The sequence below is a fragment of the Mustelus asterias genome, chromosome 3 (assembly GCF_964213995.1).
Source record: "Mustelus asterias chromosome 3, sMusAst1.hap1.1, whole genome shotgun sequence".
NCBI lineage: Eukaryota > Metazoa > Chordata > Chondrichthyes > Carcharhiniformes > Triakidae > Mustelus > Mustelus asterias.
This window is the reverse complement of record NC_135803.1, coordinates 126,463,427-126,476,398: the sequence shown is the minus strand read 5'-3', so window position 1 is coordinate 126,476,398 and position 12,972 is coordinate 126,463,427. Positions and strand designations below refer to the sequence as shown.

The window sequence follows — 12,972 nt, the reverse complement described above, 5'->3', positions numbered from 1 at the left end:
CCTGCAATACTCAAACTTTTCAAACAGCTTCTAGAATTTTCTCACCTGTCACGCCCAGCTCTGAACTTTAACAATAGGCGACAAGCTAATTCCACCACCCACATATAATTCATTCATCCGCAAGACTTCAGCCTTTAACTCCTTCCTGTTGTCCAATCGCTCTTTCCTATTGACTGCAAGGGATGATATAGAATTGTTCCATATAACTAGGCCTATGTAACTTTTTTTTATTATTCATTCTTGGGACATGGGCATCGCTGGCTGGCCAGCATTTTTATTACCCATCTTTAGTTGCCCTTCACAAGGTGGTGGTGAGCTAACTTCATGAAACACTGCGTCCAACGTGCTGTGGGTTGAGGTCATTGATACAACTGAGTGGCTTGTTAGGCAATTTCAGAAAGCAGTTGAGAGTTAACCACCTTGCTGTGGCTCTGGGGTCACTTGTAAGTCAGGCCAAGTAAGGACAGCAGATTTCCTTCCCTAAGGGACATTAGTGACCCAGATGGGTTTTTTCTGACAATCGACAATGGTTTCATGGTCATCAGTAGATTCTTAATTCCAAATATTTTGTTTATTGAATTCAAATTCCACCCTCTGCCTTGGCGGGATTCGAACCCGGGTCCTCAGAACATTAGCTGAGTTTCTGAATTAATAGTCTAGCGTTGATACCACTAGGCCATCGCCTCCATAAAATACTGCAGATGCTGGAGTTCTGAAATGGAAACAGAAAATGCTGAAAAGCTCAGCAGATTAGGCAGCACCTGAGAGAGAGAAACTGAGTTAATGTTTTAAGTCAATATAACTCTTCTCTGGAGTTTCAAAGTCGTAGTAGACTCAAAACATTAATTCTATTCTCTCTCCACAGATGCTTCCAAACCTGCTGATATTTTCCAGCACTTTCTGTTTTTATTTCCATTATAACTTGAGTTTCCCTGTGTTCATTCACATGTGTGTTCTGACTGCTGCTCCAGACCTCATTACTCCTATTTCTATTTATTTGTCTACCCCAGTGTGTTGAACCACTGTAGTATTGTCTGTTTATGTGGTATGCCTGGACACGCCCCTGCTGCCTCAATCCGGGGCTCCGCCCTTCTCTGGGTATAAAGGTGACTGCTCTCCGCCCCTTTTGCCTCAGTTCGGATTAGCTATCGGTTTGGGTGTGCTCCAGTTCGTTCGTTAATAAAAGCCTGTTACTTCGCAACAACGAGTCTTTGCGTAATCAATGGTGCATCGCCCAGTTAACTTGTTACCTTTCTTCCCCTTTCCCAGACTGTTCCACCATTCAGCTGCTGATGTTCTAAGCTCTGGAATTCCTTCCCTGAACCTCTTCATCTCTCTTCCTCCTTTAAGAAGCTCCTTAAAAACTACGACCAAACTTTTGGGCTGCTGTCTTTTTGCCTCCTCTGTGGCTTGGTGCCAAGTTTTGTTCAGCAACTTCCCTGTGAGCACCTTGGGACATTTCATGGTGGCACAGTGGTTAGCAATGCTGCCTCACAGCTCCAGGGACCCGGGTTCAATTCCGGCCTCGGGTCACTGTCTGTGTGGAGTTTGCACATTCTGCCGTATCTGCGTAGGTTTCCTCCGGGTGCTCTGGTTTCCTCCCAGAGCCCAAAGGTGGATTGGCCCTGCTAAATTGCTCCTTAGTGTCAGGGTGACTAGCAGGGTAAATATGAGGGTTAAAGGGATAGGACCCGGGTGGGATTGTTGTCGGTGCAGGCTCAATGGGCTGAATGGCCACCTATGAATTTCTTAAACCTCATTTCACTTTATTTAGAATAGATTGATTCACTGTGCCCCACAATTCGGATCCTTCTATCTTGAGTGTCTTTATTTATAAATCTATGGGGTTACGGGAATAGGGCCTGGGTGGGATGCTCTATCAATGAGTTGGTGCAGACTTGATGGGCTGAATGGCCTCCTTCTGCACTGTGGGGATTCGATGATTCTATCTGTACATCAATTCATCAGTTTTTATCATTTGTAATTTACCATCCGTCTCACCCTAGACGTTTACTTTGAACTTCCTCAGAACAGCCATGTTATCACAAAACAAGTTACCACACCCCTGAATTTCTCTTTCTTTCTCTCCTAACTCACATTTAATGAAACTCATTGCCAGTTTCTGATCTGAATCAGTTCTCCAGTGAGCTGATTGAATCTACCCGCACATTCCATGACGCTGTCTCCATTTCCAATCCCTTTTTAAAAAATATATCAGCATGACTGCCTCCAGTTATCAAAAACAATTTGTCATGGCAAATTAAGTAACAGGTGGTATGACCCAAATCTTTGGCTAACCAATAGTGTCCACACATTGTTGAATTGTAATTACTTATTCATCTTACCACTTGCCCAACCACTGTTTACAAATTCCTTTCCAACTGGAAGTTGTGTATCTTCAGTGAACATCTCTTATAAACAGAATTAACTCCTATATCACTGAAGTAAACAGAAATCTAAATGTTAAAGCTACTATAACTAAGTTATTTGAAGACACTGAAAGCAAAGTTCTTACCTGCGATCCTCATTTCTTATTATGTACAGCACCCAGGAGCTTAATTATAATGTATTTGTGTTCCAGGTACTTCCTTGTATAGAATCATCACTTCAGCACTTCCTGAAATGACAGATTAACAATCAAAGTAATTAAAGTGGAAGCACAGCCTATTTAACTCATTGAGTACACAGGGCTCTTCAAGATTTCACATGGCTACACCTCTCATATAGCTTTCATCCTTCATGGGGTCGATTTTACCACTGCGCCCTGTCGGCCGATGGGTGAAGTGAGCCGCTAAGATTGCGAGAGAGCCGAGAAATCGGGTTTACGCCTGATTTCTTGTGTCTCGCGATCTTACTGGCACCGGATATCCGGTGAGATCAGCCTCGCGACCTTCTAAAATTTGTTTAAAATCTTATTTTAATAGAATTAGTGAGTCCGGGATGGAATCGTCCGGACTCGCTTAGTTCTGTGGCCTCTCCGGGGAGAGTTCTCGCCGGTGAGGATCATGTATGGCTCCTCCGCCATTGACGGGGATTAGAGGTGATGGCCTCGCCGGTAGAATTGAGGCTGACCCAGGAGGTCAGAGGCGGGGTGGGGTGGGGGGGGGGGTGCCCCTTGGGCACTGCCATCCTGGCACCACCCACTCGGTACTCTGGCACTGCCAGCCAGGCACACTGTAGTGCCCACCAGGCAATGGGCAGTATGCCAAGGGGTGGAGCCTGAGGGGGCGATGCCCTGAGGGGGTCGGGCCAGACTGGGGGAAGGCCGTTTGGAGGGGGACTGCTGGCACTCTGCAGTAGCGATCACTGGTGGGGAAGGGGGACCGCTGACACCCTGCAGTAACGATTGGTGGGGGGAACCACTCTGCAGTAGCGATGGGTGGGGGGGGTCATGATCATTCCAGGCCGGGGGGGCGGGGGGAGGTTGCGATCATTCCATGTAGGGCTGGTCATGATTGGCCGCGGTGTCCCACAGTAGTAGGGAGGCTGGGTTTCAGCCACAAAGGCTGGCTATAGCAGCAGAGGCAGTGACAGATCTCTGTGCTCTCAGAAGTCTGCACATGCGCAATTGTGCCCTCTGCTGCTATCAGCCAGCTAGGCCCTGCCCATTCCCCCGCTGGTGAGAAACTGTTTGGTCAAAATCTTTTTGCCTAAATTAGGTAAGATTCGTTTTTTACGTTGCCCAAAAAAAGGCATGAATTTCTCCCATTTTCACACTCGTTCGGGACTTAACCCTTCGGTAAGATTGGCCCCTATATGTTTTCTCTCTTTCATCTTTAAATTCATTGTTCTTAGCTTGCTTTCAACGTTATCATTCCCAGGATATAAAGTCTTTCCTGTTGTCTTTAAGGCCACTATTTTCATTTCAAATAAACTAAATAACTGCTTTATTCATTTATGGTCATTGCGAGTTATAAAACTTCCTTTTATTTCTCTTTGAAATTCAACAGGTAAAACATTAACTCCACGCTTATCTTCCAATGTAAACTCCCATTCATGTTGTATTTACTCATCTCCCACCTTAGCTTGGCTTATCTCCCCTCCAAATCCTTCTTTTACACCGACTCCTTTTGACAATTTAAACCTTGCAGTCTGACTGTCTTCAGTTGAAGTAAATTGCTCACACACACACACACAGCGCCATTCCCCCCCCCTCCCCCACCTCTCCAAACAAGCCTGCCTCACAGTATTATTGGAAAAATGATTTTTCGTTACACGTGACTATGTGGACAATCACGGGAAATCTATATCCTGCTGCATGTGAGGCCCAAATGATTGTGATATCTCAAGAAAATAATGAATAGCGGTTAACCAAAGGAATTTCCATTAGGCTAAGCTAAAAGTATAACGTTTTGGAAAGACTCAGCATGTCTATCAGTATCTGCAGAGAGAGAAACAGAGTAAATTTTCCAAGACTAGCATTTTCCGTTTTTATTTTGGATTTCCAGCATCTGCAGCATTTTACTTTTACTTTAGTCTTCCATTAAGTTGAAATGATTGCCTTATCCTTGGCACCATGATATGTCACTATATTTTGAATGATGCCAATATTATTCCTCCAATATTGAACATTGAGTTCAACAACTTCAGGGCATGAACTCTCTCCGCCACTCCACCTCTATTATTTTATTTCATTTCTTCTTTTCATCTTATCCATCCATTTTTATTACTTTAAATTCTTATTTTTATTTTTCCACTTCTAAAATCTCACTTTCCATCTTGTTTTCCACACCCTCTCCCCCATCCCACTGGAGCCAACTGTCGCATTCCAACACCCTACACCTTTATTCTGCCATTTACACATTCCAATCTCTTAATGGACGCTGTTAGCACCATTCTCAACCTTTATCACCATTTACATTCCCTTTGTGTTTTTGCCTGTGCCATTCCTATCAATTATTGCCCCACAACCCCGCACCCCCTCACCCTCACAGTATAAATCTTGTCCGATTTTCCCTGTCTTCAGCTCAGATGAAGGATGATCCTGACTCAAAATGTTGGCTCTGTTCTCTCTCCGCAGATGCTGTCAGACTTGCTGAGATTTTCCAGCATTTTCTGCTTTTGTTTCAGATTCCAGTGTCCGCAATATGTTGCTTTTATCTTATTCCTCCATCAGTTTGTCCGGTAGATCAACTTCAAACATCGATCACTTTTTGAGTAAAGGAATTCCTAATGGGCACTTAATTTTGATGAAGGGTCATCAATGTTAGCATTTACTCTCCAGAGATGCTGCCTAACCTGCTGAGTATTTCCAGCATCTCCAGTATTTTGCAGTTACCCTGTCTGTCCTGTCAGGCCCATTCTACAACAGCCATAACCATTTCAAAATAGACTTGTGCATCCATGGCTGTTGCCATCTCTTGTGTTGATGAGCTCTGCTTCACTTACTTTGAGCTACAACCTTGATCTCAGAGTTATTGTTAATAACAAATTAAATACAGCATTAGCAGGAACAGGTTCCAACATCTATTATTTCTACTCACTGTGCAGCACTTATTCTCTTATGATGTGGTGGTAATTGTGATAAACTAAGAGAACAAACAAGATATTGAGCAAAAAACGTCCCATAATCTACAGATTCAGTGTACATAAAAACACGCAAGCAGGGAGGTAAGCCCAGCAGCACTCCCTGGATCTAATCTAACATTATGGGTGGAAGAGCCTACACAAGCTGGTGAAACTGGTTTCGGAACGTTCAGGTGCTATACCGCAGAGTGCCCCAATTTGCTGGTGAATCGGAGACCTCCTCCCACCTCCCCATCCTCCCATGGACATTGGAACCCCCACCCACACCGACATGGGTCGCCAGCATCGGGGCATCAGGACCCTTCCAATAGGTTGCCTGGTGGATCCCCGAAATGGCCCACCCCCCCCCCCACCCCCGTCATGACCCCCTCTGCGACCCACCCCTTCATGGTCCCCGCCGCACAATCCCCCCCTGCACAAATCCCTCCTCCTGCATAGGCCGCCTGTGCATAGCCTCCCAGTGTCATTGTGCATAGCCAGCCCACCATAGCCCCACCTCCAACTCAGGCCCCACCCCTTTGGCACCACCCCTGAAACTTATGGTGCCCAACCAGGCACTGCCAGCATTCCAGGTGGGCACTGCCAGGCAGGCACTGCCCAATGGGCACTGATCAGACATTCCCCCGACTACCTGGGGGCTTCAATGGCCTCCTATCCCCCCAGCAATGCCATGGCACCTGGTCTCCACTACTGCAGAGCGGTAGTGATTCTTGCTGGTATGACATCTCACCAATATGTTGGGAAGCATTCGGGAGAGGGAGAAGCAGTTGTGCCGGGCTCCCTAATGATATGGAGATCCAGGCAATCTGATGGTAATGAGCTTGTTGCCCTTTCTGGGTGCAAAGCCGTTTTTGACAGTAAAACGTGGCCAGGAAGATAGCAATCCAATTTGCGCCCTGTACGACTTGGATTTTTGGCCTCTCATGCTATCTTCCCAGTTTGCCACGTTGATCGATGGGCGCGGCAAGCTGGTAAGATCATGTCCTATAATGTTTCTACAAAATTGCCCTGTTGTCTAAATCACCGGGGTGGCACTGTGGCACAGTGGTTAGCACTGCTACCTCACAGCATCAGGGATCCAATCCGGGTTCAATTCTGGCCTCAGGTCACTGTCTGTGCGGAGTCTGCACATTCTCCCCATGTCTGCGTGGGTTTCTTCCGAGTGCTCCGGTTTCCTCCCACAGTCAAAACATATGCGGGTTAGGTTGATTAGCCATGCTAAATTGCTCCTTAGTTTCAGGGGGATTATCAGGGTAAATATGTGGGGTTACGGGGATAGGACCTGGCTGGGATTGTGGTCAGTGCAGACTTGATGGGCCAAATTGCCTCTTTCTGCACTGGAGGGATCTATAATGGAACTCTACGACAGGTAAGTCTAACAACAGGAGATATCTGTATACCTTCCAGTCCCCTGTTGTTACTGATTGTACTTTCTACAGGATTCAGCTCAGGAGAACATCGAGGTAAAAGCAAAATATTACAAATGCTGGAAATCGGAAATAGAATCCAAAATGCTGGAAATAGATCATAGAACATAGAACATTACAGCGCAGTACAGGCCCTTCAGCCCTCGATGTTGCGCCGACCTGTGAAACCAATCTAAAGCCCATCTAACCTACACTATTCCAATATCATCCATATGTTTATCCAATGACCATTTAAATGCCCTTAATGTTGGCGAGTCCACTACTGTTCCAGGCAGGGCATTCCACGCCCTTACTACTCCCTGAGTAAAGAACCTACCTCTGACATCTGTCCTATATCTATCACCCCTCAATTTAAAGCCATGTCCCCTCGTGCTAGCCATCACCATCCGAGGAAAAAGGCTCATCTAATCCTCTGATCATCTTATATGCCTCTATTAAGTCACCTCTTAACCTTCTTCTCTCTAACGAAAACAACCTCAAGTCCCTCAGCCTTTCCTCATAAGACCTTCCCACCATACCAGGCAACAGCCTGGTAAATCTCCTCTGCACCCTTTCCAATGCTTCCACATCCTTCCTATAATGCGGCGACCAGAACTGTATGCAATACTCCAAGTGCGGCCGCACCAGAGTTTTGTACAGCTGCAACATGACCTCATGGCTCCGAAACTCAATCCCTCTACCAATAAAAGCTAACACACCGTACGCCTTCTTAACAACCCTATCAACCTGGGTGCCAACTTTCAGGGATCTATGCACTATGCAAATACTCAGCAGGTTAAGCAGCATCTATGGAGAGAAACAGAGACTGGAATTTTCCAGCAGGTTTCCCCAAGGCAGCTCACCATTGGTTTCCAGTGGAATCTTCAGGCCCTGTTGAAGTCTACAACGTTTTGCATGACTCGCCTACCCACCACCAGGGAATCTGTGGTGGGGTTGACTTTGGCGGAGCTGGAAGATCCCCCCAGCAGGACTGGAAAATCACCCAGATTGAAAGGTTCAGGTTGATGATGACCCTTCATCAGAACAAACACCAAGGTTACTTTGACATCATCTTCCTTCTTAGTGACGTCTCCTGCTATGGGTAAGAGCAGTAAAACCTGAACTTAATTTCCTAACATCACTGTGGGTGTATATCACATGGACTGCAGTAGTTCAAGAAGGTCACTCACCCCCACTTCTCAGGGGCAATTAGGATTGGGTAATAAATGCTGATTCCCACATCCCGTAAATGAATTTAAAAAGTCTCAAGAGCATTATCATCTCCAAGTCATGCAGGATGCTTACTTGAATATATTCCTCATCATCCCTGGGCAAATAATCTGGAAATCGCAGCCTTATACCATAAAGAAGGCCCTCGCCCTTTTAGAGCAGATCAGAATGGGCAATTAACCTACCTGGAGTAACGTGGCTCCACCAGTTAAGAACAAATTACAGACATTTATGAACAAACAACAACTATTTACAGCGTGATGCAGATTCAATGCTTCCAGACATAACTCTAGGATCTAACTGCTGGGACAAGTCCAGACAAGTTGGAGGGAAGCCCCAACTTTGTTCCCAATTGTTCAGCCCGGGTCCTGTTTCAGAAGATTGGCCCATTAAATTGGCCAGACATCACAGGACCCTTGCCAACATCACCTTCATTTCTGTAGTAGAAGGATCATGCATGGTTAACCTGGCCCCCATCCTCCTTGGCTGACGGTCAGAAGTCCTCCATGTTGAACACCACTTGGAAGAAGCACTGACAGTGGTTAAAGTGCAGAATGTACTCAGAGTGGGGACTTCAATGTCCATCACTAAAAATGACTTGGTCTCACCAGTGCAGATGAAGACTGGGTCCTAAAGGTCACAACGGCTAGACTGGGTCTGCAACAGGTTGTGAGGCAACCAGCAAGAGAGGAAAACATACCTGGCCTCATTCTCATCAATCTGTTTGCCGCAGATGCATCTGTCCATGACAATATTGGTAAGAGTGAACATTGTGGAGACAAAGTTCCATCTTCACATTGAGGATACCTTCCATTGTGTTTTGCAGCACTGCCACCGTGCTAAATGGGATAGATTTTGAACAGATCTAGCAACGTAAGACCAGTCAATCATGAGGGGGCCATTAGTAGCAGCAGAATTGTACTCAACCACAATCTGTAACCTCATGGCCCGGCAGATCCCCCACTCTACCATTGCCACCAAGCCAGGAGATCAACCCTAGTTCAATGAAGAGTGCAGGAGAGCATGTCAGGAGCAACGCCAGGGATACCTAAAAATGAGGTATCAACCTGCAGAAGCTACTTGCGTGCCAAAGGGCATTTGTGAACCAGATGGGTTTTTACGACAGTTGTTTCATGGTCATCATTAAGAGTTTTAATTCCAGATTTTTATTTGAAATTTCACCACCTGCCGTGGTGAGATTCACACCTGGATCCCCAGAGCATTGCCCTTGGTCTTTGGATTATTAGTCAAGTGACAATACCACCTCACCACTGCCTCCCCCAATATCCCCATCCTCAATGATGGGGGAGCCCAGAAGATAACATTTGGAAGTTCCCCTCAAAGCCACTCACCATCCTGACTTGGAAATAATTTGCTGTTCCTTCACTGTCGCTCAGTCAAAATGGAGCAGGAGTTGGCTATTCGGCACCTTGAGTCTGTTCCACCATCTACTGACTGATCTGATAGAAATCTCAATCTACATCCAGCCTATACCCAATAACATAGAACATAGAACATAGAAAGCCACAGCACAAACAGGCCCTTCGGCCCACAAGTTGCGCCGATCACATCCCCACCTCTAGGCCTATCTATAGCCCTCAATCCCATTAAATCCCATGTACTCATCCAGAAGTCTCTTAAAAGACCCCAACGAGTTTGCCTCCACCACCACCGACGTCAGCCGATTCCACTCACCCACCACCCTCTGAGTGAAAAACTTACCCTTGACATCCCCCCTGTACCTACCCCCCAGCACCTTAAACCTGTGTCCTCTCGTAGCAACCATTTCAGCCCTTGGAAATAGCCTCTGAGAGTCCACCCTATCCAGACCCCTCAACATCTTGTACACCTCTATCAGGTCACCTCTCATCCTTCGTCTCTCCAGGGAGAAGAGACCAAGCTCCCTCAACCTATCCTCATAAGGCATGCCCCCCAATCCAGGCAACATCCTTGTAAATCTCCTCTGCACCCTTTCAATGGCTTCAACATCTTTCCTGTAATGAGGTGACCAGAACTGCGCGCAGTACTCCAAGTGGGGTCTAACCAGGGTCCTATAAAGCTGCAGCATTATCTCCCGACTCCTAAACTCAATCCCTCGATTAATGAAGGCTAGTACGCCATACGCCTTCTTGACCGCATCCTCCACCTGCGAGGCCGATTTAAGAGTCCTATGGACCCGGACCCCACATCCCCACCTATCACCTTCTTGCTTACCAAGAATTTACCCACATCTGCCTTAAGAATATTTAAAGATTCTGCTGCCACCGCCTTTTCAGGAAGAGAGTTCCAGAGAGTCACGACTCTCTGAGAGAAAGAAAATCTCCTCATCTCATTTTTAAATGAGTGACCCTTTATTTTTAAACAGTGACCCCTAGTTGTAGATTCTCCCATAAGAGAAAATATCCTCCCCACATCCATCCTGTCAAGACCCCACAAGATAGAAACATAGAAAAACTACAGCACAATACAGGCCCTTCAGCCCACAAAGTTGTGCCGAACATGTCCCTACCTTAGTGATTACTCGGCTTACCTATAACCCTCTATCTTACTAAGTTCCATTTACTTATCTAAAAGTCTCTTAAAAGAGCCTATCGAATCCGCCTCCACCACCATTGCTGGCAGCCCATTCCACGCACCCACCACCCTCTGAGTGAAAAACTTACCCCTGACATCTCCTCTGGACCTACTCCCCAGCACCTTAAACCTGTGTCCTCTTGTGGCAACCATTTCAGCCCTAGGAAAAAGCCTCTGACTGTCCACTCGATCAATACCTCTCAACATCTTATACACCTCATCCTTCGTCTCTCCAAGGAGAAAAGGCCGAGCTCACTCAACCTATCCTCATAAGGCATGCCCCCCAACCCAAGCAACATCCTTGTAAATTTCCTCTGCACCCTTTCTATGGCTTCCACATCCTTCCTGTAATGAGGCGACCAGAACCGAGCACAGTACTCCAAGTGGGGTCTGACCAGGGTCCTATATAGCTGCAACATTATCTCACGACTCCTAAACTCAATTCCTCGATTGATGAAGGCCAATACACCATACGCCTTCTTAACCACAGCCTCAACCTGCACAGCTGCTTTGAGCGTTCTATGAACTTGGACCCCAAGATCCTTCTGATCTTCCACACTGCCAAGAGTTCTACCATTAATATTATATTCCGCCATCCTATTTGACTTGCCAAAATGAACCACCTCACACTTATCTGGGTTAAACTCCATCTGCCACTTCTCCGCCCAGTCTTGCATCCTATCAATGTCTCGCTGCAACTTCTGACATCTCTCCACACTATCCACAACACCTCCAACCTTTGTGTCATCGGCAAACTTACCAACCCATCCCTCCACTTCCTCATCCAGGTCATTTATAAAAATGACAAAGAGTAAGGGTCCCAGAACAGATCCCTGGGGCACTCCACTGGTGACTGACCTCCATTCAGAATATGACCCATCTATAACCACTCTTTGCCTTCTGTGGGCAAGCCAGTTCTGGATCCACAAAGCAATGTCCCCTCGGATCCCATGCCCCCTCACTTTCTCAATAAGCCTTGCATGGGGCACCTTATCAAATGCCTTGCTGAAGTCCATATGTACTACATCTACTGCTCTTTCTTCATCAATGTGTTGAGTCACATCCTCAAAAAATTCAACCAGGCTCGTAAGGCATGATCTGCCTTTGACAAAGCCATGCTGACTACTCTTAATCATATTATACCTCTCCAAATGTTCATAAATCCTGCCTCTCAGGATCTTCTCCATCAACTTCCCAACCTCTGAGGTTAGACTCACTGGTCTATAATTTCCAGGGCTATCTCTACTCCCTTTCTTGAATAAAGGAACAACATCCGCAATCCTCCAATCCTCCAGAACCTCTCCCATCTCCATTGATGATGCAAAGATCATTACCAGAGGCTCAGCAATCTCCTCCCTCATCTCCCACAGTAGCCTGGGGCACATCTCATCCAGTCCCGGCGACTTATCTAACTTGATGCTTTTCAAAAGCTCCAACACATCCTCTTTCTTAATATCTACATGCTCAAGCTTTTCAGTCCGCTGCAAGTCTGCACTACAACCACCAAGATCCTTTTCCATAGTGAATACTGAAGTAAAGTATTCATTAAGTACCTCTGCTATTTCTTCCGGTTCCATACAAACTTTCCCACCGTCACACTTGAGAGGTCCTATTCTTTCATGTCTTATCCTCTTGCTCTTCACATACTTGTAGAATGCCTTGGGGTTTTCCTTAATCCTGCCTGCCAAGGCCTTCTCATGACCCCTTCTGGCTCTCCTAATTTCCTTCTTAAGATCCTTCCTATTAGCCATATACTCTTCTAGATCGCTAACATTACCTAGCTCCCTGAACCTTTTGTAAGCTTTTCTTTTCTTCTTGACTAGATTCATTACAGCCTTTGTATACCACGGTTCCTGTAACCTACCATAACTTCCCTGACTCATTGGAACGTTGCTCTGCAGAACTCAAAAGAACAAACAAAGAACAATACAGCACAGGAACAGGCCCTTCGGCCCTCCACGCCCGTGCCGCTCCCTGGTCCAAACTAGACCATTCTTTTGTATCCCTCCATTCCCACTCCGTTCATATGGCTATCTAGATAAGTCTTAAACGTTCCCAGTGTGTCCGCCTCCACCACCTTGCCTGGCAGCGCATTCCAGGCCCCCACCACCCTCTGTTAAAATATGTCCTTCTGATATCTGTGTTAAACCTCCCCCCCTTCATCTAGAACCTATGACCCCTCGTGAACGTCACCACCAACCTGGAGAAAAGCTTCTCACCATTCACCCTATCTATG

At 46.3% G+C, this 12,972-nt stretch overlaps 1 protein-coding gene across 1 annotated transcript in view; it reads right to left on the bottom strand.

Annotated features, from left to right (window-relative positions):
- Nucleotides 1–12,972, bottom strand: part of LOC144491561 (protein FAM3C-like) — a 62,156-nt gene that overhangs the window by 28,936 nt on the left and 20,248 nt on the right. The window contains exon 2 of the mRNA XM_078209540.1: nt 2,516–2,617. Coding sequence (XP_078065666.1) covers nt 2,516–2,528 — 13 coding nt within the window. The 5' untranslated portion in view covers nt 2,529–2,617. The remainder of the gene's footprint in view (nt 1–2,515; nt 2,618–12,972) is intronic.